Genomic DNA, 25709 nt, shown 5'->3' with positions numbered 1-25709 from the left:
TAATAAACAGTTAACATCAACAGTTCTGGCAGTGACTTTTGTGAGGTAAAAGAGTCAATTAAAAAATCACTGGTGCTGACTCTTCAACAAGCAATTGGGATTTAAAATATTCCTCGCTATTAGCTGTATCCATGAGATGCATTCAAAATATTTCTCAGAGAGCGCCGGAGCATAATGTGATGTCAACAATGAGATCTGGGACTGAAGAGGCATGCTCAGTAGAAAAGGTAGACCTTGAATGTTCAGCAGTTTCTTCTTCCTCACTCCCAAAAGATCTCTTCTTCACAGTGATTTCATTTTGAGGAAAGGCTCTATTGTGATCCTGCAACCAAGCTGAAATATGACCTCACCGATCACTGAAAGAACTAAATGTGACTCTATTTTGAGTATGAGGAGTTGGAGAGACTGGAGTGTATTCCCATGTTACCTGAATCTCTCATTCCATTGGTTGGTAGAGTTCGCACATACTTACCTTCCTGTGCGAGGGGAGATGAGTGTTTGGCACCACTTACTACCCTACTTGTGGGTGTCACTGGCGCGTGCTTTGGCAGAGATTTGCCTCTGTTCCTGGCTAGAAATAGCTGCCTATTCATAGACAGGAAGTTGACCTGTTTTAAACAGTGTGTGTGTGTGTGTGTGAGGGGAATAGGAAGGCTAAATGATTTGTTGTCTCCTGGCTTAGTAAAGATGTTGAGAGGCAGAAGATGGAATTGAATAAAAGCCATATTATCATATCATATGATCTAGATGTTATAATAACTATTTTAATGCAAGTCAAATTTTAGGCCTCAATAGTCTGATCATTCTTCTCTACTCCCTTTGCATCCCATACTTAGTGTCAAGGGACACTAGTTTGTGGTGCTATACAGCACACTGAACAAAACCTCGCTGAAATACTAGGACAAACTGTATACTTCCATAGGGTGGCTAATCTGGCTGTGTATTGTACATCCACAGCAGTCCACAGTTGCATGGAAGGGTTCCAAGATCTCTTGAAACATCACAGTGCAAAAAACAGAATGATTTAGGGGATGAACATCTTCAGCTGACCTTTTTTAAACCTCCTCTCTCATAGGTAAAGTAATGAAGCTGAGCCCCAAAGCAGAAGAAGTTGCTACATTCTTTGCAAAAATGCTTGATCATGAGTACACTACAAAGGATATCTTCAGGAAAAACTTTTTTAAAGACTGGAGAAAGGTACGGATCCCTGGACTGAGATGACAGCCTACACGGCCATTTTCTCCTGAGTGTTAGAGAGAGAAATGGGCTACTCTGACTTGGTGCACAAAATGCTAGTGCGAGGCAGAGACCAAAGGGCTGGCTCAGATGTCAGCACTGAAAGTTCCTGTTTACGCTGTAGTTTTCCAAGAAGGGCCTCCTGGTAAATATTTCTTAAACGAACAAGGGTTGAACTTTTGCAAGTCATACTTGCATGTGATGTGACATGGCTGAGCTGATCATGACGTTTTTATCGATGACCTGGAAGAAAATGTAAAATCAGCACTGCCAAAGTTGCAGATCACACAAAAATTGGGGAAGTGGCAGATAATGAAGAGGCCAGATCACTGATACAGAGCATCAGGATTGCTTGGTAAACTGGGTGCAAGCAAACAATATGTGTGTGAATACAGCTAAATGTAAATGTCTACATCTAGGAACAAAGAACGTAGGCCATACTTACAGGATGAGGGACTCTATTCTGGGAAGCAGTGACTCTGAAAAAGATGGGGGGGTCATGGTGGATAGTCAGCTGAACGTGAGCTCCCAATGTGATGCTATGGCCAAAAGAGCTAATGCAATCCTGGGATGCATAAACAGGGAAATACTGAGTTGAGAGGTTATTTTACCTCTTTATTTGGCACTGGTGTGGCTGTGTCCAGTTCTGGTGTCCACAATACAAGAATGATGTTGATAAATTGGAGAGGGTTCAGAGAAGAGCCAGGAGAATGATTAAAGGGTTCGAAAACATGCCTTATAGCAATAGGCTCAGGGAGCTCAATCTGTTTAGTTTAACAGAGACGGTTAAGGGGTGACCTGATTACAGTTTAGCAGTACCTACACAGGGAACAAATATTTCATAATGGGCTCTTCTGGCTAACAGAGAAAGATATAACACAATCCAATTGCTGGAAGTCATAGCTAGATAAATGCAGGTTGGGAATAAGGCACATGTTTTTAATAATGAAAGTTCCTAATCGTTGGAACTACTTACCGAAGGTCGTAGTGGATTCTTCATCACTGACCACTTTAAAATCAAGATTGGATGTTTTTCTAGAAGCTCTGCTCTAGGAATTATTTGGAGAAGTTCTGTGGCCTGTGTTTTATACAGGAGGTCAGAGTAGACAATCAGAGTGGCCCCTTCTGGCTTTGGAATTGTATGAATCTTTGCCCCACTGAAACTGTGGAATTGAAGAGCCATCACTACCTTTGTATCAGAGGCTAGCCCCTTTCTCAGTCTTGCGAAGTAGGAACTTCACCACCCCAACCAGTATAAGCATGCCAAGAGAATAAGCATATTCAGGCAGCTGGCCCAGGTTACCTTGGCGGCCTCTCCTTCCCCCAGTAACGTCGTCAACCCTTGAATGGCTAAGTGGTTTGAAAGGTTGCTGTGTAATAGAATATACACTCCGTGCGTGCAAAGATCAGACACAGTCTTAATGTTCTGTGTGCCACATATACCCTCTTCATCCTTTTCTCATTCTCCCTGACTAGGTTGAGTACTTACTAGAAGTTGACAGCTCTTTGATAGACAGGCAGAAGCTGTGTTTATTAGCGGCACTTGCCCTTTGATACCTTTTTAGGGGCTGGGAGGGGCAATTAAATATCCTTATTCTAACTATAAGAAGGTTTCAAGCTCTACTTTCATCCTCCCAGGAAATGACTTCAGAAGAAAAGAGTACCATCACCAACCTCAACAAGTGTGACTTCTCCCAGATGAGCCAGTATTTCAAAGCTCAGTCAGAAGCTAGGAAACAGATGTCCAAGGAAGAGAAACAGGTACTCTAGGGAATTGTAGAAGACTGTTCTAGCCATTTAGGTGTTTTTTTATCATTATCCTTTACTCGTTTCTCTGGCCATATCATCTATGCGCAGTCTGTCACTCCTCTCACGCTGAAGGGATTTGCTAGAACCTTCCCCACCTAGCGGGGATTGGCAGAAGTATTGCACTTCTAGCTAAAAGTCTGTCTCTCTGCTGATCTTAATGTGATGACTAAGAGGCCAGCGGCTTGTTTCCTAGTAACATCCCTGAGATTCCTTGTGTCACTTATGTTCCTCTAACATGTCTGCATAGGTAATATGTCGAGAGCAATGTTTAGCAAGAAACCTCCACCTACTGCAGTTCTCTTTCTGATGATAAAACATTTCTGGCCCTTTCTCCTTCAGCACCACGGTGTTACTAGGACAAAGAGTTTGGTTTTTTTTCAAGGAGTATCTGCATGTCTTCCCTCCATTCCCACACAACCCCTAGATACCCACTTTAGTAAGAACTAGAAACTTGTCACAAGATCTAAATCTGGTTCCATGTAGTGCCTTGGGTAATGTAATTCTAGTTTAACTGTCCTAAGTGGTGAGGTTCAGAGCTCCTCTAATTGGATGGGGGATGGTTTTCCCAATACAGTTGAACCCCATGGTGTCAGGATTCAAAGGTTCCCAATATGGAAAAGAGCATGTGCCTGGCTTTTCTGGCTTTCAGCTTTTTATTTGATAAATATTGGTTGACACGCACCCCACCCCAGATAACTAATAGAGTAGAAGGGGCTTTTTTTGGTCCACTTCTCAGTTGGTGCAACTTCATTTAAGGATGCATTGATTGATTTCTTCATACCTTTCAACCTTGTGTTATTAGGTCTCAAAGTGAGAAGCTTGTTTCTTTAAACAACATGATGTTAAATGCAGTGGATCAAAAGTCCTTAAACTTGATGTTTGTGGCACATGGACAGAGGGGAATGGAGAGGCAGTTGGTTTGGGGAAATAGGTCCGAGACAAGTGAAATGTAATTACAAATTTAGAAAAAATTGTACATGTTGCATGTATTACATTAGCCTATTAGTAAGGCTAAGATTTTGTCTTGGATGTTTTTAGTAAAAGTCACGGACAGGTCCTGCAGTTTCAATAAAGAAAATTCACGGAAGCCCGTGACCTGTCCTTGACTTTTACTAAAAATATCCCTAACAAAATGGGGAGCTGCAGAGTCCCCACACTGCCTGCAGTGGCTGGGTAGCTGTGGGGGTTCCAGCTTGGAGCCCCAAGGTCCCCCGCCCCAGGGGTAGTGGGGAGACCCTGCAGCTCCCAGTCACCACGGTCTGAAGTCACTAGGTCTCTGGAAGTCATGAATTCAGTTACATCTGTGACAAAATCGTAGCCTTCACTATTAGTTCCTGACTTTATTTCTGTTTGTCTTGCCATTTAGATTGTATGCTGTTCTGGGCAAAGACTGCCTTTTATTCAGTGTTTGTACAGCACCTAGTACAATGGAGCCCCAGTCCGGATTGGGGCCTGTAGGTGCTACTGCAATACAAATAATAAATTAATTTTGCTTCGTTCTGTCACTGAGCTACTTGGTGTCTTTGGGTGCAGTGCAATCCCCCTGCTTTGTGTCTTCCTAGAAAATCAAAGAGGAGAATGAGCGGTTACTAAAAGAATATGGCTTTTGTATCATGGATAACCACAAGGAGAGGATCGCCAACTTCAAGATTGAACCCCCTGGTCTCTTCAGAGGGCGTGGCAACCATCCCAAAATGGGCATGCTGAAGAGACGGATCATGCCAGAAGACATCATCATTAATTGCAGCAAGTGAGCATGGGATGCTTTGCACCTTGCTTTGCTTACTAGTTAGGATAACCTTTTTTTATCATATATGTAACTTGACATGGCATCTAAGCATTCAAAAGTTCATGTGTTGGGTTTCTTGGTCATTTTAGGTGTTTTGAAGGGTGAGAAGTATAACGAAAGCATCAGTTGTCTACAAGCCATTCTTTACATAAGACAGACACAGAGCTCTGTCCACACACCTCAGTGTTGATCAACACCAGCATCTGCTGTTACAGTGCAGGGCAGCTCCTGTTACGTTCTATTCCCTTGGGGCCAAAGGGTATTTATTTTATGTATGGATCTCCCACTTTTTCTTGTTTCCTAAGAGGCAACAGACCAATGTGTAGGGTCTTCAGACTTCTCCCTCTCCATGTAGACCAGTGAAGCTGCAGAAACATCCCCAAATCAAAGCAACGAGCTTCCCAACAATGCTACTTATCACAATAGTTAACAAAAGGGAATAATTCCATAAGAAGCATAACCATGACTGTGTATCTCTTGATCTTTGACTTTCATTTTGATTCATCTTACTATCCCGCTACAGAAATGCAGTTGCCCAGACTAGAGTAGGGAGAGAGACTTGTTTAATATTTGTTGCTGTCCATCAACACTTTAATCTTTGCTGGTCATCTATATTTTGTCACCTGGGGTCTATTAAGACCACTTCTTTCCTCTCGCTGTTTTTGTTACCTTATGCAGGGATTCCAAAGTTCCCCCACCTCCTCCAGGTCACAAATGGAAGGAGGTCCGGCACGATAACAAGGTGACCTGGTTGGTGTCATGGACAGAAAACATCCAAGGATCTATTAAATATATCATGTTGAACCCCAGCTCTAGAATCAAGGTAATGGTTTATTTGGAAGGTTGCTTGGCCATGCTGCATCTTAACCAACTCTCTTAAGGGGGGGAGTGTGGCTATCTAGTGGTTAAGGCAGCGGACAGGGAGGCAAGACCAACTTTTTTCTTACTCTACCATTGACTCACTGTGTGATATTGGGCAAGTCACTTTGCTTTAGTTTCCGCATCTGCCAAATAGGGAGTAATAGCTATTCTGTAGGGGTGTTGAATAATATCTATGAAGTACTTTCAGATTTCTGGATGAAAGGATGTTCCCGTCCTAGTTGGGAGCCTTTCATGCTCTGGAGTAAACGTAGAAGAAAATTTCTGCCAGTTTTGTCTCTAAGTTTGGCCCCAGTGTCTCCTGCCTGATCATGCAGTGAATTCCTAACTACGTGCTGGGTGTCAGTCAATTGAAAAGGCATAAATCCAGTTATGTAACTTCACTGCAAGATGGAGGCGAAGGTGATGTTCTGAGAAGAACAAACCCCTATGTAGGCACGGATAGCTGGTAATTGTCAAATCATGTAAAACAAATGATGAGATTTTGAAGGTAATTGGATTTCCTTTTTTAGTAGAACAGATTTTTTGGCCTTCTCAGCAGGAAAATTGCCTGTTTTTAAGAGAGCCACTACACTTAGTCGGTGGCTCCCCTGGAGCGAAATAAGAGTCTTGACCTGAGTGTGTGGTGGGACATCATTTCTGCTGACCTATAGTAACCGTATCATCACACACATCTAATGTGCTATTCAAATCTTTTTTTAAATGAGTTCACTCTGCTGTCTTTATGGCTTTACTGAGTGGGTCTCTAATTGTGAGAAGAGGACCGCTAAGAAAATTGCAATCTCCTTAATAGAGGAGGGGGTACCTTTGTACATTGAGGGGCCTGGAAGACCAAGTACCTCTCTCATCTGATTTCTGACTTCTGTGCAGGCACTTGATGTCATGGCTACTGAAAGATGTGCAACTGCATGAGAACTTAGTTCAGGCAGAACTTTGAGCAATGAATTCCCAGTGATTTTGTGCACATAGGTTTGAGTAGGAACTCTCTCTGCTTCTGCTGCTCACTTTCAGGTGTGCTGACTTTCTTGTGACTGTCTCTGCAGGGTGAGAAGGACTGGCAGAAATACGAGACGGCTCGGAGGTTGAAGAAGTGTGTGGATAAGATACGGAATCAATATCGAGAAGACTGGAAGTCCAAAGAGATGAAAGTGCGACAGAGAGCTGTGGCACTGTACTTCATTGATAAAGTGAGGGTTGATTTCTGGCAGTTTCCTCTTCCTGCCTCATTCTGAATAAAGATGCTGGGCTGTTGGGCACCTGTCCCTAAACCCAAATAAAATTCTGATAGAAACGCTCACCCACTTCACAAATTAAATAAGGGAGTTGAAGGGCTTTGAGAGAACTACTGGTTATTCTATTAGAAGTCCAGTCCTCAGAGGACCCAGAGGTCTTCTCCTGGAGTGACTCTGGTCTCCACTTCCTCCCAATTAACTGGAAATCCAGATCAATAAATTGCCATACTGAACCTGGCTACGTTGGGCAATACTGTTTTGTTCAGACAAAAGTCACAATTAGGTTAATTCCAGAGTCCCCCAGTTGGATCAGTGGGAGCTCTGCAGGTGGGTGTATGGCCCTTGGCTTCCAGTGGTTTCTGACTCCTACTGAAATGCTCTGCTTTTTATTACCACTTAGTTATGAAGCTCACGACTCCGACGTGAACTGTGCTATTTCCTCTTGCCACACTTAAGAAAACTGTAGTCCGTCACCAAGTTTACGTAATTGTAGTATTTAAAACTGTGTCCCAAATAGTGATAGCACTGCTGTGTGGCTTCTGTGACCAATTAATTACTCATTTTGATCAGTGTGGATTGAATTAAATCACAATAATTTTAGTCATGATTTAAATTAGCAAGCAGGAAACTTTGTAAATAATTGCTTTTAATCTTGTTTTGCATGTGTACTTTTTAGTTATTTTCCTAAAGAAAGGTTCATTCTCCTTGGTAGGTAATATTAAAACGTGTTTGTTTGCAATTATATGTAGCCTCTAAATGTGGTGGTACTTTTGGCCAATGAGGAGGATACGCTATAGCTATATACATTTATTTAAGCTATCATATAGCGCAATCTACACTTATGCAGATTCTTATTTTTAAACCTGCTTATTTGCTCTTAATATCCCACTGGGAACCTATCTATATCCTAAAGTGTCTAAATATCTTTGAAAATCTGGTCCCATGTCTTTAGCATTAATAGATTTCATCCTCTCCCACCTGGTTTGTATGCCTATATTGGAAGAGGAAAAGCTTTCCTGTTTGGTCAGCTTTGTCAGTGTCTCTCACCTTTGAATAAACTAGTGCAAATGAAGAACACTAATATATGTTCTCTCTGCAACTGCTAGCTAAAATGAAACCAAAAGTAACTAAGGCACAAGCTTTCTTTTTTATTTAAATAATTTTACTAATTATAGTAAATTAGGGCTTACCATAGGTTGTCATAATGTCAAATTTAATTTTAAACAGGGTTTTTTTAATGTTTTAATTTATATAAAAAATCCAGTTTAAAATATAATCAACTTTTTATTTATCCTGATTTTGATGTATCTTTTGATGTCTTCTCCCTCTTTTGGCTCCAGGCATATAACTTCCATTGCACTTCATTGTGTATCCAACTATTTATATTTTAATGTCAGTAATCTAAGTTTCAAACCTCTCCTTTTGAGAGTTACCTGTCTTTAGCTTCTCTGAATGTCCGTACTCCCCTTCTCTTCAAGGATCAGGCACACACTGTACCCCGCTAAATCGGAATACCCTGGTTACTGGGCAGACAAAACTCCTAGAGGACCCCACAATCCATAAATTACCAGAGCAGTTTGAAATGCTAAACCTCTTATTTTGATTCCATTTGCCCACCTCCCCTTCTCTTGTTCAATTTGTAGCTTGCCCTGAGAGCTGGTAATGAGAAGGAAGAAGGGGAGACAGCGGACACCGTTGGCTGCTGCTCCCTCCGAGTGGAACACATTAATTTGCATCCGGAGTTGGATGGCCAGGAATACATGGTTGAATTTGACTTCCTCGGTAAAGACTCCATCCGATACTACAACAAAGTCCCCGTTGAGAAGAGGGTGAGATGTTTCTCATTCTTGTCCCCGTGCAGTGTTGCAAGGAAAGGAGGAACTGGCTGGTGGAAAATCTCCAGAAGTGGCAGTTCCTGTACGTCGTTTTTTATCCAAATGTGAAGGCAGAAAATAAGATCGCTTATCTTCTGACCTTCCCTTTCTGTGGGTGCTTTGGAGGAGTAAGGCTGCCACCTGCCTGGTTCTGATGTGAAGTAACCACCTTTATTGAAGTTTTCTCCTTTTCTAAGGTCTCCATGCTCTGAGCTGGTGGCCATTTAATCCATGCCATACCTATGTGACCAGCAATGGTTATTTTAAAGCCATTATGTGGACGGGTTGCTAGTCTGCAGCCTTAGCATCCTGCTTTTTTCTCGGTGGTAGACGTTTTTGGGACACAGTCATATCCACAGGTGCAAAAGCCAAACCTCCCCAGCAGCATGAAGGGCACAGGGTGGCCAGTACCGGGCTGCATTGTTACTAGTGTAGCAGTAAGCAAACTTGGAGTTATGCCTCAAGTATCATGGACATGTGCCTGGATATTATACTAGGGATTGCTTTTCTTGAAGCTCACGTCTGAATGTTTGCCTTCAGTGGGCTAGGCCATGTTCTCAGGTACTCTGGTGTAAATCAGTGGAGCAGCTTCGCTGAAGTATGCCTGACCTAAGAACTATTGTACAAAGTACATACCTGCTGACTGAGACCTTCCTGTTCCATGCAATATTTATTTGCTTTGTTTATATTCAGTCCACCAGTTCTATCTCTGTTGTTACTTGGATCGCTCCAGAATAAATCTCCATCCATTCAGTATAAGCAGAGGCATTAAACAAAATCCAGGGAGTTATTTATGCTGTATTTACTCTGGTGTAAGAGATAGGAATCTGGCCCACTAACTATGCACATAGCACAGTGTGTAAAATACAGTGTTTGTAATGCTGTGACAAGTTGAATGGCGAAGAGCAGTAAATGTTGACTTTTTTTTTCAAACTGCTGCTGTTATAGAAATGAGGGTGTCACAGGGGTTAAGAAAGAAAAATCTATTTTTCTGTTACTAAATTCATTGGCATTAGTCCCTCTTGGGGTGTGTTCTTTAAGAGTTCGCAGTGGGGGAATTGATTATTATGGAAATAGAAATCTCTGTGTATTAGATGTCGTCTTGTTATCAAAATGTGTGGCTGAAAAGCCTGGAAGTTGAATTTTCAAGTGATTTCAGAGCCATGTAGAGCAGGGATTCATGGTCTGTCTGCATAATCTAGGAAGCCTTGATTGTTTTTGAGTGTAACTGCTTGTGGTGTAGTTATATGAAACATCAAATGCAACTAAGGGATGTGGCTGTATCAGGGCTCCAAGGCAGTTTACGTCACTTGTTTGGGCCTGAGATGGCAACTCTGCCCAATGGGAGAAGGATTAGGGTGCACACTGGATAGCAAGGATGCTCCGAGAGTAACCTTGTTCTGCCAGGGAAAAGTGCCAGCTTGGCTCTCTCTTTAACCAGGGCAATTAATAGCAACGGCGGTAGTAGAGTCTCCCTCAGCTCTGACCTAGAGGGATCACCTCAGAGGTGTGAGATGGGCCATTCACTCCTTGGCTCTTCTGCTGCCAGGGCAGAGACTGTTAGCACAAGCTTCAGTGGTGACTTGGGATGTGGATACCTGTCCACTTGGAATGGGATCCAACTCTTCTCACATGGATGACCAGGTAGCCTTTAGAAGGTAATGACCTTCAGGCACTGTTGAACTGGGAACCCAGAAGCAAAAGGCTCTCTATCCCATTCCCAAACCTCAGGGCCATCTAGTCTCCTTGCTTTGCCTTGTGAAGTATTTTTTCCCCTTCTCCTTTCTTGTAGGTTTTTAAGAATCTACAGCTGTTCATGGAGAACAAGCAGCCTGAGGATGACCTCTTTGACAGACTCAATGTAAGCAGCAATACTGCTTCAGAGCTCCTTACTCTAACCCTAGTGATTCTTACTATGCTATTAGACGAATGTGGTACGATGGCTCTGTTGTTTTGGCCAGCCAATAGCAAATCGTACTGCCACAGAGAAGGCCTCGATTTCATCTGTCTCCTTCCAGTGGGCCTGGCAAAGACTGGCACAGAGGCAATGGCCATTTGTCTCCATAGGGATGTGCCCATTTACATGACTGGTCTAAAATCTTAGTCTTTAAGCAGACTGGCTTGCTCCGACTAAGGGCTTGTTGCTATGCAACAGCAGCCTAAGCATGGGGAGGAGGCGTGGGACGTGTGAGGTGATAGCCTTGCTACCCACCCCCACACACACACACTCAGATCAGCTTAAACACTGTGAAGGAGCTGAGTGCCTCTACTGAGGTGAGACAGACCCACCCCCACATATTGGGGCCAAAAGTATAACAGTGAAGGAAGAAGAATTGCTTTGCCATTCATTCAAGTGATCACATCAGATGCTGGTTCTTCCTCCTCCCTAGTCTTCATCAATGCAGATCTACAGCCCAGTTCCGCCCCAGCCCCTTGTTCATTTTGTCAATAGTTGTAGCTACCACATATTCCATTATTCCTATATTGGCCTAAGGAAGACATGGCAAGGTTCCAGGCATAGGTTACATATTCTCCTTGCCTGGATCATAGTGTGGGTACCTAGAAATTCACAGTTAAACCTCTGGTCCAATGGCAAGACTGTGAGTCTAGCAAGGATGAAAATATTCAGAAGGATTCTAGTCCTAATGCTGGAGTGACTGAAACCTCAAACTCTTTCTGCTCCCTTAGACCAGTATCTTAAATAAACATCTTCAAGACCTTATGGAGGGCCTGACAGCCAAGGTATTCCGTACTTACAATGCCTCCATCACGCTACAGCAACAGCTAAAAGAACTCACTACCCGTAAGTGCTGTTTGTCTGGGACCACCTAGCCTCATTTGTGGTGATGATTTGTGTGGTGGTGATGCCTTGGGGTGGATCCCCGGGGTGCCTCAGTGAGTACAAAATGGTCTTGCTGGATAATGAGGCCCAAAACCCTAGGAACGGGATGGACAAATTATTTAGGATGAAACATGGCTTAGGATTTCCCCAAAAACTCTCCCCTCTTTCGGCTTAAGTTCCAAAGTTTGACCTCCCTTGAAGTGTTTAGATTATTGGGAAAGTATATTCTGGTCCCTCACAAGGCTGTATTGTCCCACTGTAGTGGCACAAGGCAACCTCAAAGAGGACTTTACCAGCTTCCTAGGGATTCCCTTAAAATGCCAGGTGGCATAGGGTTGGCTATTCTAGATCTATGCTACTCCCCTTGCAGCCCCCAACATAAGAGGCATGGCTGACATGAGAGAGTTTGTTGAGGGATCTGCAATCTAGCCAATCCACAGCTGCCAAATCAGCCCTGTGGCTACTGGCTTGCACTGAGGATGGGCCAGTGACTCCAGGACTGGGGTGATGCAGACTTGGCCTACAGCCATCTTGGTGCATTCATACCATCATCTCCAGGTGTGCTGCAGCCAGCACAGCTAGGTCTCCAGGACCTACCTGCCTCCCACTGTCTCGATGGGTGTCTTTTATCTTATGAAACTTAAAATTCTAGAAGTGACCCTTTGAGGTCGGAAGAGAGGGAGAGTGGCTGTGTCCTGGAAAATCCCCCCTTCAGACGTGCAGGCCAACATTAGTACTTGGCCATTTTTGTAACGCCATCCATCCAAATGCTGCACAAGACATGGGTTCAGCCCTCCTTCTAAGGCAAGGAGATACCGTCCTTCCTACAGAAGGGGGAATGGCGGCTTAGCACGGTTAAGTGTCAGGCCCAAGGTTACGTACTATCAAGAACAATCCTGACTTACTCTGTTCTGACTGCAAGATATGTTGTCCCTCTCCATTGTTGACTGTGATGAGCTCTTCTCTGCTGAAATTACTCATGACTGTGGTACACAAAGAGAAGTAAATGGCATCTTTAACTCCTTGGTCCCAGAATAAAATTTGGGTTTGGGATTTAAATGGGGCTGGCATACTAGAGATGAATTCAGACTAACTTAGCCTCATTAGTGAATATGAATCGGTAAAAGCAACGGCGCATGCCCGTGGCTGCTCAACCTCTCAGACTCGTTTCACCTGCTTTTCGACTGTTTCAGCGGATGAGAACATCCCAGCAAAGATCCTTTCCTATAATCGTGCCAACAGAGCTGTTGCTATTTTGTGTAACCACCAGAGGGCGCCACCAAAGACTTTTGAGAAATCCATGATGAATCTACAAACCAAGGTAATTTTTAGTCTCCTTTCGATTAAAGGCAGAGCTAGAAATCACTTTTTTTTTTTCCTTTTGGTTGTGGGTGTATCATCATTTGCTTCTAATTGCGGTGTAGCAAATCCCACTGAAGGGGAGTCCACTTTCCACTGCCTATGGAGTGCTAGTGTGGCTGGGTCTGAAACCACTCTGTCTTGTAACGAGTCCTCTGGTTTTTAAAAAGAAATCTTCCACTTGAGGACAGACTGTCTGAGACACAAGCACCCTTTTTCACTTGGATAGAACGAAATCTGCCACCTCTCAGCTAACTTTCTGCCCCCTAGCCAACCAACCAGGTGCCTAGGTCATGAGCTGGCTTTCTAAGCCAAAAAAGTCCCTAGAATATCTTCCTTGCAACATGTCATTTTCCCCTCAGCAAAGTCTGATTTGCACGCTGAGGACACTTAACTTAAAACCACAGTCCTTTTCTCTGATTTGTGGCCCTGAAAGGAAACCAGAGCAGGTGTCTACTCCTTTCAGAGTGGCCTGGTAGACCTTTGTATCAATTCAGCTTTTGCGTGCAGTGCACTCTACTCCTCTAACTCGACCTCTTCCTTTACAGATTGTTTCTGCCGAAGGCCATGAGGTCAAAATGTGGCTAGGTCTGTTCACAGCCTGACTTTAAAATAACCCTCTCAATAAGGTGTTCTGTTTTAGCATTAGGGTGTTCTCTTGCTTCTGTAACACCTAACCTGGCTGCCCCCACCCCTGATTTTTACAACTGACTTGAGTTGTTACATTGGGAGGAGGAGGAGAGTTTCAAAATAGCAGTTGAGGACTAAGGAGCTGGGAATCTTTAAACCTTACTAGATCCCAAGCTAAGACTGACTGTCTAGATTCAGTGCTTGTAATCTTCCAAAAAATATCAAGAGCATGGAATCCTTATGATTCAGGGCATAAACTGATCACAAGCCGGGGTCAGGAAATTTCCCTCCATGGGATTGTATGGTATATTTAGATGAATTTTTATTGGTTTGCATCCAGCATACTCAGAGAGGCTAACTGACTAAATGGGCTATTGGCCAGCTCTGCTTTGTCAAATCCTACTATACTTCCACTCAGTTCCCTTGCTCAGATGCCAATTCCTGAGCAGTAACCAGAGGCTTTATCCTACTTACTACCTTCTGGTTGGAACTGTACATTCCTAATGCCACAGGAACCCCTTTCTGTGACAAAGATAATCCCCTCTGCACTGTCCCCAAGCTGGTCTCTGTGCACAACACATCTGAAATACCAATGGCCCAATTTTTACAAAAGTGATTAGTGATTTGGAGTGACTCCATTTTCCAGTGTTCACCTTGGATGGGCTTGATTGTCAGAGGGCAAGTGCATAGCAAATTAGACACCATTATGGTGTCTTAAGTCACTGGTCACTTTTGAAAATGTAGGCCCAGTGTGTGAGGTTTTATTTAAAGCCCCAGGCTCGTGTCCCACTCAGACGTATACTTCACCGGTTGAATCCCAGGCCCTTCGATACAGGTGGCGAATCTGCTAGGAGGTTTGTACAGTTGACCTGGATGTCAGTGAACCCCTCTTCTGTAGTCGTTCACACTTTGTGGGTGTGACTCCTAATTCCCACCCTGCTCTCTGGGTTTTTGCCTCTTCTAGATTGATGCCAAGAAGGACCAGTTAGCCGATGCCAGGAGAGAACTGAAAAGCGCCAAAGCTGATGCCAAGGTCCGGAGGGATGAAAAGTCCAAAAAGTAAGTCTGGCTTCAGTGCAGATAAGCTGTAAGAGGTCTCACGCGGCAGCGCAGGGCAACAGCCCCAAACGGGATTGTTACTTCAGCGGTGCTGCTTTAAATACCTCCCCCCTTCCCTCCAGATCCATGATCCTCTGAGTTTTTGTTCCCCACCCCCCACGCTTTCGAGCCTGCATTAGCAAATGGCCACCTAGCTGAGGAGCACGATGTAGTCTGTCATTGCCGCTTCTTACGTGGTCACTAGCCAGCTGCATGGATCTCTGCTTTTCACAAAACATACCCTCACCCGCAAAGCTTCCATGAGCTCAGCATGTGGCTGATGGTTTAGTGAGAGACTGGAAGCATGTCTGTGACAGGAGAGTGCAGAACACTCCTCAGAATCCCGAGGTCACATCCTATGAGTGGGCCGTCTTCACTCTGTTAATTTTCAGTCTCTTGTGAAGAAATCATTCTGTTATGACTTGTCCAAACCTCTCTCTGTTCTGCTCCGCCACACAGGCCCTACCTACCTACCTCTCCCAGGAAGCAGTTTGCTGAGCAATGTGCTTTCCCTCTGGTGCACAGAGTAGGAGATGGTTGGTATCTTAGTGTCTGCTCCAGTAGAAACTACAGAGCAGCGTGTTGGGTGCTGAATGCAAAAACCAGATAGGAGCGTACACTTGCACTTAGACTTTCAAGGGGGTACTCTACAAACAGAGTAGGAAAAATGACCCTCTTTCAGATCAGACTGAATACTGCACTCTTGTGCTTAATAGATGATCTCATACCACTTCATGCAGGAGTGGACTGCCTGGCTTTAAACTGGGGTTTCTCTTTATACGGGAATAGGAATGTTACCGCTAGAGTCCTGGACAAATTCCAACTTGGGGAACTGCATTCTGCCTCCTTAAAACGTTATCAAATAGCTTTAGTTGATACCAGATTCTTGATTTCGTGTATTGAACTGTTTAAAGTGTTGTCACCTTTCACCTCAGTGCTGACTGGTATCATTTGCCAAGAACTGGATCTTTTCAGGGAAGGTGCGAGTTACTAGGGTCCCTTTGGATCCCCATAGGATAATAATGCACCCCCACGAAGGCCTAGCTCTTTCTGAACAGTTCCCTGATTCTTTCCTCATCCACAGGACAGTGGAGAGTAAGAAAAAAGCCGTGCAGAGGATTGAGGAGCAGCTGATGAAGCTGGAGGTTCAGGCCACAGACAGAGAGGAGAACAAGCAAATTGCCTTGGGCACCTCCAAACTCAACTACCTGGATCCCAGGATCTCAGTTGCCTGGTAAGCTGCCATGTGGGGAAGGATTCCCGCCTGCCCCTGTGCTGTGTGCACTGTCCCAGAGTGGTGGGAGGCTTAGCACAGCTCTGCCTAGTAATCCGTTTCCAGGCAGTAGCTTGACCCTCCTGGAAATCTCAGACTCTCTGAATCTTTTGTATTTTAGACCGACCTCAGTCATTTTTTCTAAGAGCACTTTCCAGCAGGAACCACAGTGTCTCTGGGACCAAAAGGGCAGTGACTGTTACATTGTTGCTTCTTACATTTTGGTGTCTTAATTTAGCATCTGTAGAGGCTAGAGACAGGCATGCTGTGAACACTTCCTTCCCCTCCCCCTCAGCTCTCCTAGCACATCTCTCTTCTCTTGGCCAGCCACCTCATCCTGCTCGTTATTTCAGTCCTGAGCCCCTTCTGAGCAGACACTGCGATCATGCCAGTTTTGTATGGGAAGTGGCTTGCGATGTGGACAGTCTCAACCTAACCTTTGTCAGACACAGAAGTTGGGGATTCTGCAGTCAATGGTGAATTCAGCCTTTTAAATTGCCTACGGTATTAGAAATTCCTACTGCAAAGGCTTCTGTTTGAGAAGAGGTGGCTGGTGCCAAGAGATTTCCATTATGCTTTCAATGCATCCATATAGACAAGATAAAAAACTCTTCAGCAGCCTGGATGGTTCTTAGCAAAGATACACCTGTCCTGTGATCTCCATTAGCCATCCTAACATCTCCTTTGCTACTGGCACTTGCAGGATGGTTTGCAACTTGAGCGTTATCCTTGTGAGTTAAATCCCATCCCAAAGTAATCACTCCGAGTGACTAAAACAGCTTGGACTTGCTAGCTGCAGAGCCTGCCATGTGGCATCGGAAAGATGTTGTGCAGTAATGTCTCAAACGTGACCTGTGATAACAGTGATGGGGACATATAAGGGTGCCTATGCCCTTGAGTTTGGCATGTTGGTGACCTCGAGGACTGTGGGAAGGGAGGTAAATCTGCAGCAGGCGGGGTGGGTAGTGGGTGAGATTGGGAAGGAGGAGTAGCAGGTTGTAAGTTCTTTGACACGAGCACTGTGTCGTATACCTTTTGTGTACCAGGCCAAGCACAATGGAGTCCTGTCCCCGATTAGCCTAGCCTAGCCTCTCTTTGCAAATATTAAGGAGTGGGACAGCTCGCAGCAAGCTGAGTTGGTCAAGAATTGGCAAGACTGGTGGGAGGATCCAACCTGGGGGGGACCAGCTTTGTGTGAGCCAGTGAGTAGGAGGGCACAGGAGAGAACAGGAAAAATGTTGCATTGGAGCGAAAAGAATAATGATCCTCGGACAGGTGCTCCTATTAAGAGAGCATGTTTGTGAGCATGGGTGACTAACTTTTGTCTCCTTCTCTCCTTCAGGTGTAAGAAGTGGGGGATTCCTGTAGAGAAGATTTATAACAAAACCCAACGAGAGAAATTTGCCTGGGCAATTGACATGGCAGACGAAGATTATGAGTTTTAACCTGTTTTTAATGAGCTGGATTTTATGGAAAAAGGGGTGGGGGGAAGCCTGGTTTTAGGGAGATTGATAAACTGTGAGCCTTACTTGTCCTAATTGTGGGGGAGGGGGTAAGGAGGGGCAAGCGAGCATCAGACAAAGAAACCAACATCTTTGAGAAAAGATAAACCTGGAAATATTATAAAGGAGCTGAGCCAGTTGTCCTATGGACAACTTATTTAAAAATGTTTCAGAGATCCAAATTCTAGCTGTATGGTTTGGTTTGGTTTTGTTTTGTTTTGTTTCTCTCGAGGCAGGGCAAGTGGATGGGGGATTTGTCAACCTTCCACCAGGCAAATTCATCATTACACTGAAGAGCTTGGGGGATCTTTAGCTACTGTATACAAAATCCAATTATATTGGTGCGTTTTTACAGTTAGGGTTTTGCAATAACTTCTATATTTTAATAGAAAATGGACTCCTTAAACCCCTGCCCCTCCCTCTGTCCCATTTCAGGAATTTAACAAAATTTTAAAACCCAACGCACCTGACACAGCTGTCACGATGGTCATGGAGGTACCTGCTTTTATTTTATTTTATTTTTTGTTGGTTTTACTCAAAACAATCGTGGCATTGGAACATGAATTTAATAAAAACGCAAAACAACCCACCACATCTGTTCAAAGCAAAGCATGATGGGAAGATGCTTCCTGACTTGAGTGTTCTTTTTTAAATGTGAATTTTTATTTCTTCTAATTATTTTAAAATATTTAAACGTTTTTCTTCTTGATCTTAAAGATCGTGTAGATTTGGGGGGGGAAATGGGGAGGGATGGATGAGTGTGGGGGGGAGGGATGAGTGTGGAATTTGAGGAGAAATGAAATCAGTGACAAACAATTTTCCCATCATCCTTTGTTCTGAGCATGCTCTATACACTTCAAGAATACCCACTTTTTAGGTTTGGCAGACTGTTTTCTTTGCTTCCCCCCCTTTTTTTTTTTAACCCCCCTCCCCTCTTTTACTTGAAAGATTTTATTGTGTAAAAAGAAGTTTCACAGGTCAATAAATTTCGAGGGAAATGAGCATTGGTCCAAAAAAGGAAAAATAATCAAGATTTTAGGGCTTTTATTTTTTTCTTTTGTAATTGTGTACAAAAATTTTAAAAATTAAAAAGCAGAATTTTAATGTGAAACCTTTTTTTTTTTTGCTATAATCATTAGTTTTAGAGGCATTGTTAGCTTAGTGTGTGTGAGAAGACCATTTCCCGCAGTCTTTCCTCAACAAGTATCTTCTATTTTTATCATGAATTCCCTTTTAATCAACTGTAGGTTATTTAAAATAAATTCCTACAACTTAACCGAACGTTGGCGTTTGTGTGTTCTTCCATCCAACTACCCACGGGGGCCAACAGCAGCCTCCAGCAGTGAGCGGTGTGGCTTAGGTGCAACAAAGCAACATGCTATCCCTCCTCCTCAACATGTGCAAGCTGCCATAACATGGTCACTGGACTGGGAGTCAGGACAATTGTGGGGTACTCCTAGCTCTGCCACTGGTCTAGTGTGTAACCATTGGGGAAATCACTTCACCCGTACTTCTGACTTCCTTCCCGCCCTTTGTCTGTCTAGATTGGGGACAGAGATTTTCTCACTGTATTTATACAGCACCTAGCACAATGGGTCACTGCCATTACACAAAAAACACCTCAAGCTGTAATCTCATTGCAGCTCATAGACTAAACATAGTTCTTAGGCTGGGTCAGTAGATGGATATGAGAGCTTCAAAGAAAACCATGTGTTACAAAAAGTGCTTTTGGTGATTCAGTAGGTGGCACTCTACCCTCTGAAACTGTGGCCTGGTGTGGTACTAGGGGCACTGTGTGCCTGGAAGGGCCAGATTTTTGATGAGCTCTAAAATTGAGATTTTGATTGAGTGGTCTTTGGATCCCGTCGAATTTTCTACCACAGTCAAAGGTGTTTGCCTTGACATTCTGTCATTGTGCTGCCTTTATAAACTGTTCCTTGTGCATTGTGTTAGCTAACTAGTCTTCACTTGTCTTCCTAGCTGTTGTGTAGTGTTTGCGGCATGCTGAATATCATCCCAGTGCTGGGGGTGGGGGGAGTGTACAGCACTCTGCAGTCCAGTTGGAGGGTGGGGACTCAAGAAAAAGGGGTGGCCATACAGGATTATTACTTCATTTTAACTCAGTCGACTGTTCCTCCTCTGTTCCAGTCTTGGTAATGCTGACAGACAACAGAGAGATGATCTGACTTTCACCAAGGCTGAACCTGCTGTACACCGTCATGCTGGATGGCTCCTACAGCTTCCCTTCTTACACTTGCTATAAGACTGGATTTGCCTGGATTTGAGTGTATTTGTATGTATGTGAAAACATGAGTGTCTGGTTAAAAATGATCATTCCATTCCAAGGGCCCACTCCTGCAAACTTTCCACGCACAGAGCTGCCCCTGCGGTCAGTGGGAGTTCATTGTACAATGCAGGGCTGTCCTCTGGAGATTTAGTCTCAAGATGAGGCTGGTCTCTTGAAGGCTTTCCTGTCTGTGTGCAGGCTATACAAGGGGAGTGGAACAGATAAGTGGGAGTGTTGGAAAGCAGTGAGTTGTCGAATGGGAGATGTGGTGCACTGCTGGGGAATGGAGCAGCCATTATGGGTTTAGCAATGGCTCATGCCGCCATGGGTGCTTTAAGCTATTGGAGTAGAAGAGGAGTGTAGGCCGGGTGACAGGAGATTTCCTGGCCCTCTACAAAAAGTCCCTTCGGTTCCTTAACTTCCTCTAGAGAGAAACTGGAAACAAATACCAGGGGGCATCCACCTTGTCTCAAAGAACAGGGCAGCACACTCTGCTCTTGCAGGGCCGTAAAGCAGAGGTGGGCAAACTACGGCCTGTGGGCCACATCTGGCCCACGGGACCGTCCTGCCTGGCCCTTGAGCTCCCAGACGGAGAGGCTAGCCCCCGGCCCCTCCCCTGCAGCCTCAGCTCGCTGTGCCACCAGCACTCTGGGCGGCGGGGCTGCAAGCTCCTGCCAGGCAGCACAGCGGTGGGGCTGTCTCCGGGCGGGCAGTGCAGCTGCCAGACATGCTGCTCTGAGCGGCATGGTCAGGGGGCAGGGAGCAGGGGGATTGGATAAGGAGCAGGGGGCAGTTGGATGGAGCAGAGGTTCTGGGTGGGGGCCAGTCAGGGGATGCAGGGGGTTGAATAAGCATGGGAGTCCCGGGGGGCCTGTTAGGGGGGCGGGGGTCTGGGTAGGGGTCGGAGCAGTCAGGGGACAGGGAGCTGGGGGGGATTGGATAGGGGGTGGGTCCCGGGGGGGGGGCGGTCGGGACAAGGAGCAGGGCGGGTTGGTTGGGTCAGAGGTTCTGAGGGGGGCAGTCAGGGGACGGGAAGTGGGAGAGGGTGGATAGGGGGCAGGAGCCAGGCTGTTTGGGGAGGCACAGCCCTCCCTACCCGGCCCTCCATACAGTTTTGGAATCCCGATGTGGCCCTCAGGCCAAAAAGTTTGCCCACCCCTGCTGTAGAGCGTCAGCCCTGGATAGAAGCCGCCATTCTATCCGTGGGACCTGAACTTACCACCCTTGGCTCAGAGCACAGGGAATTGAGTGACACTTCAGGAAACTCCAGTTGTACCTTATTTTTCCTCAGGCCAGCAAATGCCACCTGCCCCACTTCATTAGCGTTTGAGTTGGTGATGGTCTCAACCAGTTCTGCATTGATGGTCTTCAGCACTGCACCCCATATATGATCTGCAGCTTCAGGGCGGGGGGAAAGGCTAAGGAAGCCAATCTGCCCTCCCACCCCTACAGCTGCTCCCTACACACTAGGCTTTGGGCTGTGCCCCATGTTTGGAAGCCTGTCCGGCCACTGGCTGCAGGACAGAGGGCTCCAGACTGGCACTTTTTCCCAATGCTGAACTCACTCAGAGACCTACTAGTGGGAGGAAATAGTGAACGTGCAGCAACTTGAATGGATGTGATAAAACTAGCAGTGTGATTCGGGGGGGTGTCGCAGAGAAAGGACTAAGCCCAGCTACGTCGGAGCACCTGCTCCAGTCTGTCCAGTGCAGAACTCACAACAGGAGAAATGCTGAAGGCTCTGATATGGTGCAGTCTGTTGGTGGAGTTGTGGGGTGAGCGTCGGGAGACCTGGTGCTCTATTCTTGGCTTAGCCATTGATTTGCCGTGTCCTCACCTCTTTGTGCCTCAGTTTCTCCATTTGCTGAATAGCAGAGCTTTGGACAAATTTCACTCCAAGGCAGGGGGGAATTGGATCGGGATTGCATCATTTCCCTTTTGGACACCCTTCTGGCTTCATGAGGGAAGGGTGGGGAGGCAAGGAAGACGTGTGAGGGTTTCCCCATGTAAGTTAAAGTCGGGCTTCCTTCTGTACTGTGCCACTTGTATTCCAGGGTTTGGCCGAGGTGTGGTTGTCCCACAGGCTGCCTGCTGCGAGGGGCTGGGGCCCTGAGAGTATTGTGGAGGAATACTCTACAGGAATGCTCCTGCTTTTTGTGAGTGCTCTAAAGATCTGTGGGGAAAGCATCATGATTTTGGGGCTACCCACTGGTTTTGATGACCATGCCACCCGTGCCCAGATGATCCTCCAGGCTGCAGGCATTTTCCATCAAATCTGAATGACCCTAATGATTTTTTGTTTTTTTTTCCAAACACTGTGAGTCAGAGTATAGCCAATTTCAACATCCAGTGTGTTCTACTAGGAATAACCCCTCAGTAAGTCCATGCTTTCAGCAGCCTGAGGACAAAGCATGGCTTCCTGTCTGAATTATTCTTTGCTATATTTCAAGACATGCTTTTTTGTTTGCTGTGATTTGCTGTCTGTAGGTAGCTGCAGCGATTTGACTTTCAGGTTACTCGGAAGGCTTCCTTTTAAACCAAACACACGCTGCAGAAAATGCATGCCAAGAGAACTGGAACGTCCGTATTTCTGTAAATAGCTTTCCTGAGCCTTTCTGGCTTGCTCATGTTTGGAACAATATGGAGGGATAAAAATATCCTTTCTGTATATGCAGACCCTCCCCCCCCCCCCTTGTCCAATAGTTGAGGACTCTGGAGTGGATTATTTTCTGGTGCCTAAGGTTACTGAGCACATCCCCCATATTTCAGGGAAACCGCGCTTCTCACCGGGGATTCCCTCTTTCTTTTGTCTGCTCGAAAGCAAGCAGGAAATACAAAGCTCCAAGGCCTCTCCAGCATGAAACATGATACTTGATGTGATCAGTGCTGCCAAGTGAGAGAACACAAGGGGTTCGAGTCTATTCAGAAATAATTTAAAGTGATACTAGCCCATTGTTTGAACGCAGATCTTGGCAACGTGAACTTCTGGTACTGAAATATACTGTAGGTGGTGATATCTTGGACCTTCGCTTGCTGCGTGTATGGCTGTTGATTGCAAGACCCATTCTTGTTCCTGCCGAACTTGCTGACAAAACTGTATCTGGACATGAAAGCAAGTGCCAGGCTTTTGCTAGTTTAGAAACAGGTGAAGAAAGCCCAGTGTTGCCAAAGGACCACATTTTTTTATTTATTTATTTTTTAGGGTCAGGGGAGGAGAAGACATTGTATGCATCCAAAATAATAGAAGCAAGTGAGTGACCAAGCCGTGACCCTCTTATTTAGAGAACTATCCCTGACAGTTGGTATCTTCCAAGCACTGTTACAAATGCTGATTAATCCACCTTGTATCCCTGTTATGTGGTTACACAGTTATCCCTATTTCAGAGATAGGGAAACTAGAGAGACACTGGCCCAGATTTCAAAAGCTCAGTTCCCTTTTGGGCAGCTAAATAAGGGGAGGGTGTTTAGACACAGGTCTCAGCACACTGGTTGCTGCTGGAGGCTGAGTGTTTCTAGAAATAGGAGAGCTTCTCGGAAATCTGTCTCCAGAGGTAGATGCTGAGCACTTGGAAATCTGCCCCACAGGGCCTAATCCAAAACCCACTGAAGTCAATGGGAAGACTCTCGCTGTCGACAGTTGGCTTTGCATCAGGGCCAAAGAGGTTAAGTGACTTGCATCCAAAGGCTAAACCATGGCTCAGTTCCCACATCCTCCCGCAGCTACGTGTGTCATTGAGGTTGCTCTCTGAGCCCTGGTGCACCAGGGTGGGGGGAGCTGTTGCCATTCTCGGGACACAGCATATTGGAAGTAACTTGTCCAGCAGGAGGCAGTGTGCTCTTCCCCTCGGCCAAAGTGACTCGAGGCACTTGTCTAGTTCCACATTTGGGGGAGGCATTTTCCAAAGTTCCTAAAGGACTCGAGCCCAGTTCCCACTAAATGTCAATGCAACGTTGTAGCCAGACAGCCAGCCCCCCCCCCCCCCCCCGCCTTCAGACCAGCATTGCTGGAAACACAGGAGGAAGCAGGAACAGGGCACTTAACATATATTCCAGCACAGCCTTTGAAGCTGTGAAAGCACAGGTGTGCTGCTACAATGTGCCTCTGGGAACAGATACAAGGATTAAGCTCACAGCAGGCAGAGGCCCTGTGACAGACATGGCTCTTAGCCCCAACTAAATAGCGTGATGCACACACACCAACATCCTAGTTGGGAAAATATTTACCCTGATAAAAGAAATGTCCAGTAGTCGACACTTATTGTTTCTCTCCTTTGCAAGTGTAAACTACTCTTGCGAAAGCTGGCGTCACCCCGACAGACCAGCCTCAATTTGGCATAAGAAAGGAGAAAGAGAATAAAGGAGTACAGAGGTATAAGTAGGGGACCTACAGCACCATGATTTTTGAGTGCTTTTCACTATCTATCTGCTGGTCAGATAAGTGACAGCCTCCCAAGGCTTCTGCAGCTAAGAGGGTCCCTACGCCTTGTCCCTTATTCGTCTTTCCGTGGAATTGAGTGACCGATCCTGGCTTGGCACCGCTGGAATCGAGAGATGCAAGGAGGGTAAGAAGCACCCACACCTGATCTCCTATCTTTAGTGTACACATATTTTGAAATAGAGCTCTATACTTTGTTTTCTTTCTTTGGGATTGTGGCTTCAGTTTTGTAACTTGTTTGTGTGTGTAACATCTCTACATTTAAATAAGTAGGCACTAGCAATTTTGTAACCACATGATTAGAATCTAGCTTAATAAATTTTGGTAACCATTTGTGCATAAGCCTGACTTGTTTTCTCTGGTTTACTGTAAAGCAGCCAACACAATTAAAGAACCTCAGCCGTTTTGGCTCTAAAGCCTGGCCATTAGGTGAGAGTACTAAGAGCCTAGCGTTGAGTTGTGCCGCCTCCACGGGGCAAACTCTTGGGGCACCTGTCAGTCAATCCTGGCTGCCCGCTGCGAAGGAGCTCTGAGCTCTAGCAGTTAAAGTCACGGGTGGTTAGGACCTTGGGGCATCCGTCAGCCTAGCCCGGGCTGCCCGCCGTGAAGGGACAGTGCGTCCTAGCGGTTAAAGTCACGGATGGTATAAACGGGCATAGCTGGCACCTCACCAAACATCCTTGGCCGTCGGCTAACAAACGTGTGCTCCTTAATCCCTCGGGAGCTTTGGAAAATCTCCCCCTGGGGCTCTGTGTGAACCAGCTTGCTCTGTTTTCTGTGCACCCCACCAGCATCCTCCATCTGCCATGTGCTGTCAAGCAGATACAGTGTTCCCAGTTCTCAAGGGGCCCAGCCTAGCTATGATGCCAGAAGCTCCAGCCCTCTCTTGAACTGCAGCCCTGCCTAGGGGAAAAGCTCCCTCTGATTGGATGTCGTCTGCGTTTGCCTACCTCTTGGAGAAGAGCCACCATTCAGAGCTGCTGCAGGAAGAAGGCAGAGCTCCCCCACCCCAAGCCAAGAGGAGGTTGTGGGGAAAGCAGGAGAGACAGAGCCCCTGACTCCCTTCTGACAGGAGGGGAGGGGAGAGTAGACAGAGCCCAGTCGCTCAGGCCAGCTCCGGTCCTCCTCTCCTATGGACAATGGGTACGTCAGCTCTTGGCTTCCCCCTCCTCATCCCTGCAACCCTATGTCTGGGGGCAGGGAAAGGAGAGCAACTGGCGCTACAGGAGCAGCAGGTTTGGGGCCGGGGGAGAACTGATGTGGGGACTTAGGGGATGCATAATTTAATTTCTGAGCTGGAGAAGGAGTAGTGATGCAGCTGGGAGGAGACAGTTAATTAGGAGGTGGGGTGTGGGGAGAAGCTGGAAGCTCGGCACTCAAGCATCAGTGAGAACTCTGGCAGCAGGGGCCAGGTGTCTGTCTCTCTCTCACCCACAGGCACCCAGCACCTGGCGGGGCAAGAGG

At 45.8% G+C, this 25709-nt stretch overlaps 1 protein-coding gene across 3 annotated transcripts in view; it reads left to right on the top strand.

The window, feature by feature from the left end:
• The window catches only part of TOP1 (DNA topoisomerase I), an 88360-nt gene extending 69556 nt beyond the window's left edge, over nt 1-18804 (top strand). For 2 of the 3 annotated variants that reach the window (XM_073309736.1, XM_073309737.1), the window contains 12 exons: nt 1076-1197; nt 2875-2997; nt 4608-4795; nt 5513-5657; nt 6757-6900; nt 8589-8774; nt 10612-10680; nt 11508-11622; nt 12855-12982; nt 14615-14709; nt 15833-15982; nt 17364-18804. In XM_073309736.1, the coding sequence (XP_073165837.1) occupies nt 1076-1197; nt 2875-2997; nt 4608-4795; nt 5513-5657; nt 6757-6900; nt 8589-8774; nt 10612-10680; nt 11508-11622; nt 12855-12982; nt 14615-14709; nt 15833-15982; nt 17364-17466 (1568 nt within the window). In that variant the 3' untranslated portion in view covers nt 17467-18804. Of the gene's footprint in view, nt 1-1075; nt 1198-2874; nt 2998-4607; nt 4796-5512; nt 5658-6756; nt 6901-8588; nt 8775-10611; nt 10681-11507; nt 11623-12854; nt 12983-13568; nt 14505-14614; nt 14716-15832; nt 15983-17363 lie in introns of those variants that run through there. The other variant, XR_012154700.1, reaches the window with a different exon arrangement.
• Nucleotides 18805-25709: the final 6905 nt, after the last annotated feature.

The sequence above is a fragment of the Lepidochelys kempii genome, chromosome 13 (assembly GCF_965140265.1).
Source record: "Lepidochelys kempii isolate rLepKem1 chromosome 13, rLepKem1.hap2, whole genome shotgun sequence".
Taxonomy (NCBI): Eukaryota; Metazoa; Chordata; order Testudines; family Cheloniidae; genus Lepidochelys; species Lepidochelys kempii.
Note: the sequence above shows the minus strand (reverse complement) of the source record. Positions and strands in the feature narration are given on the sequence as shown.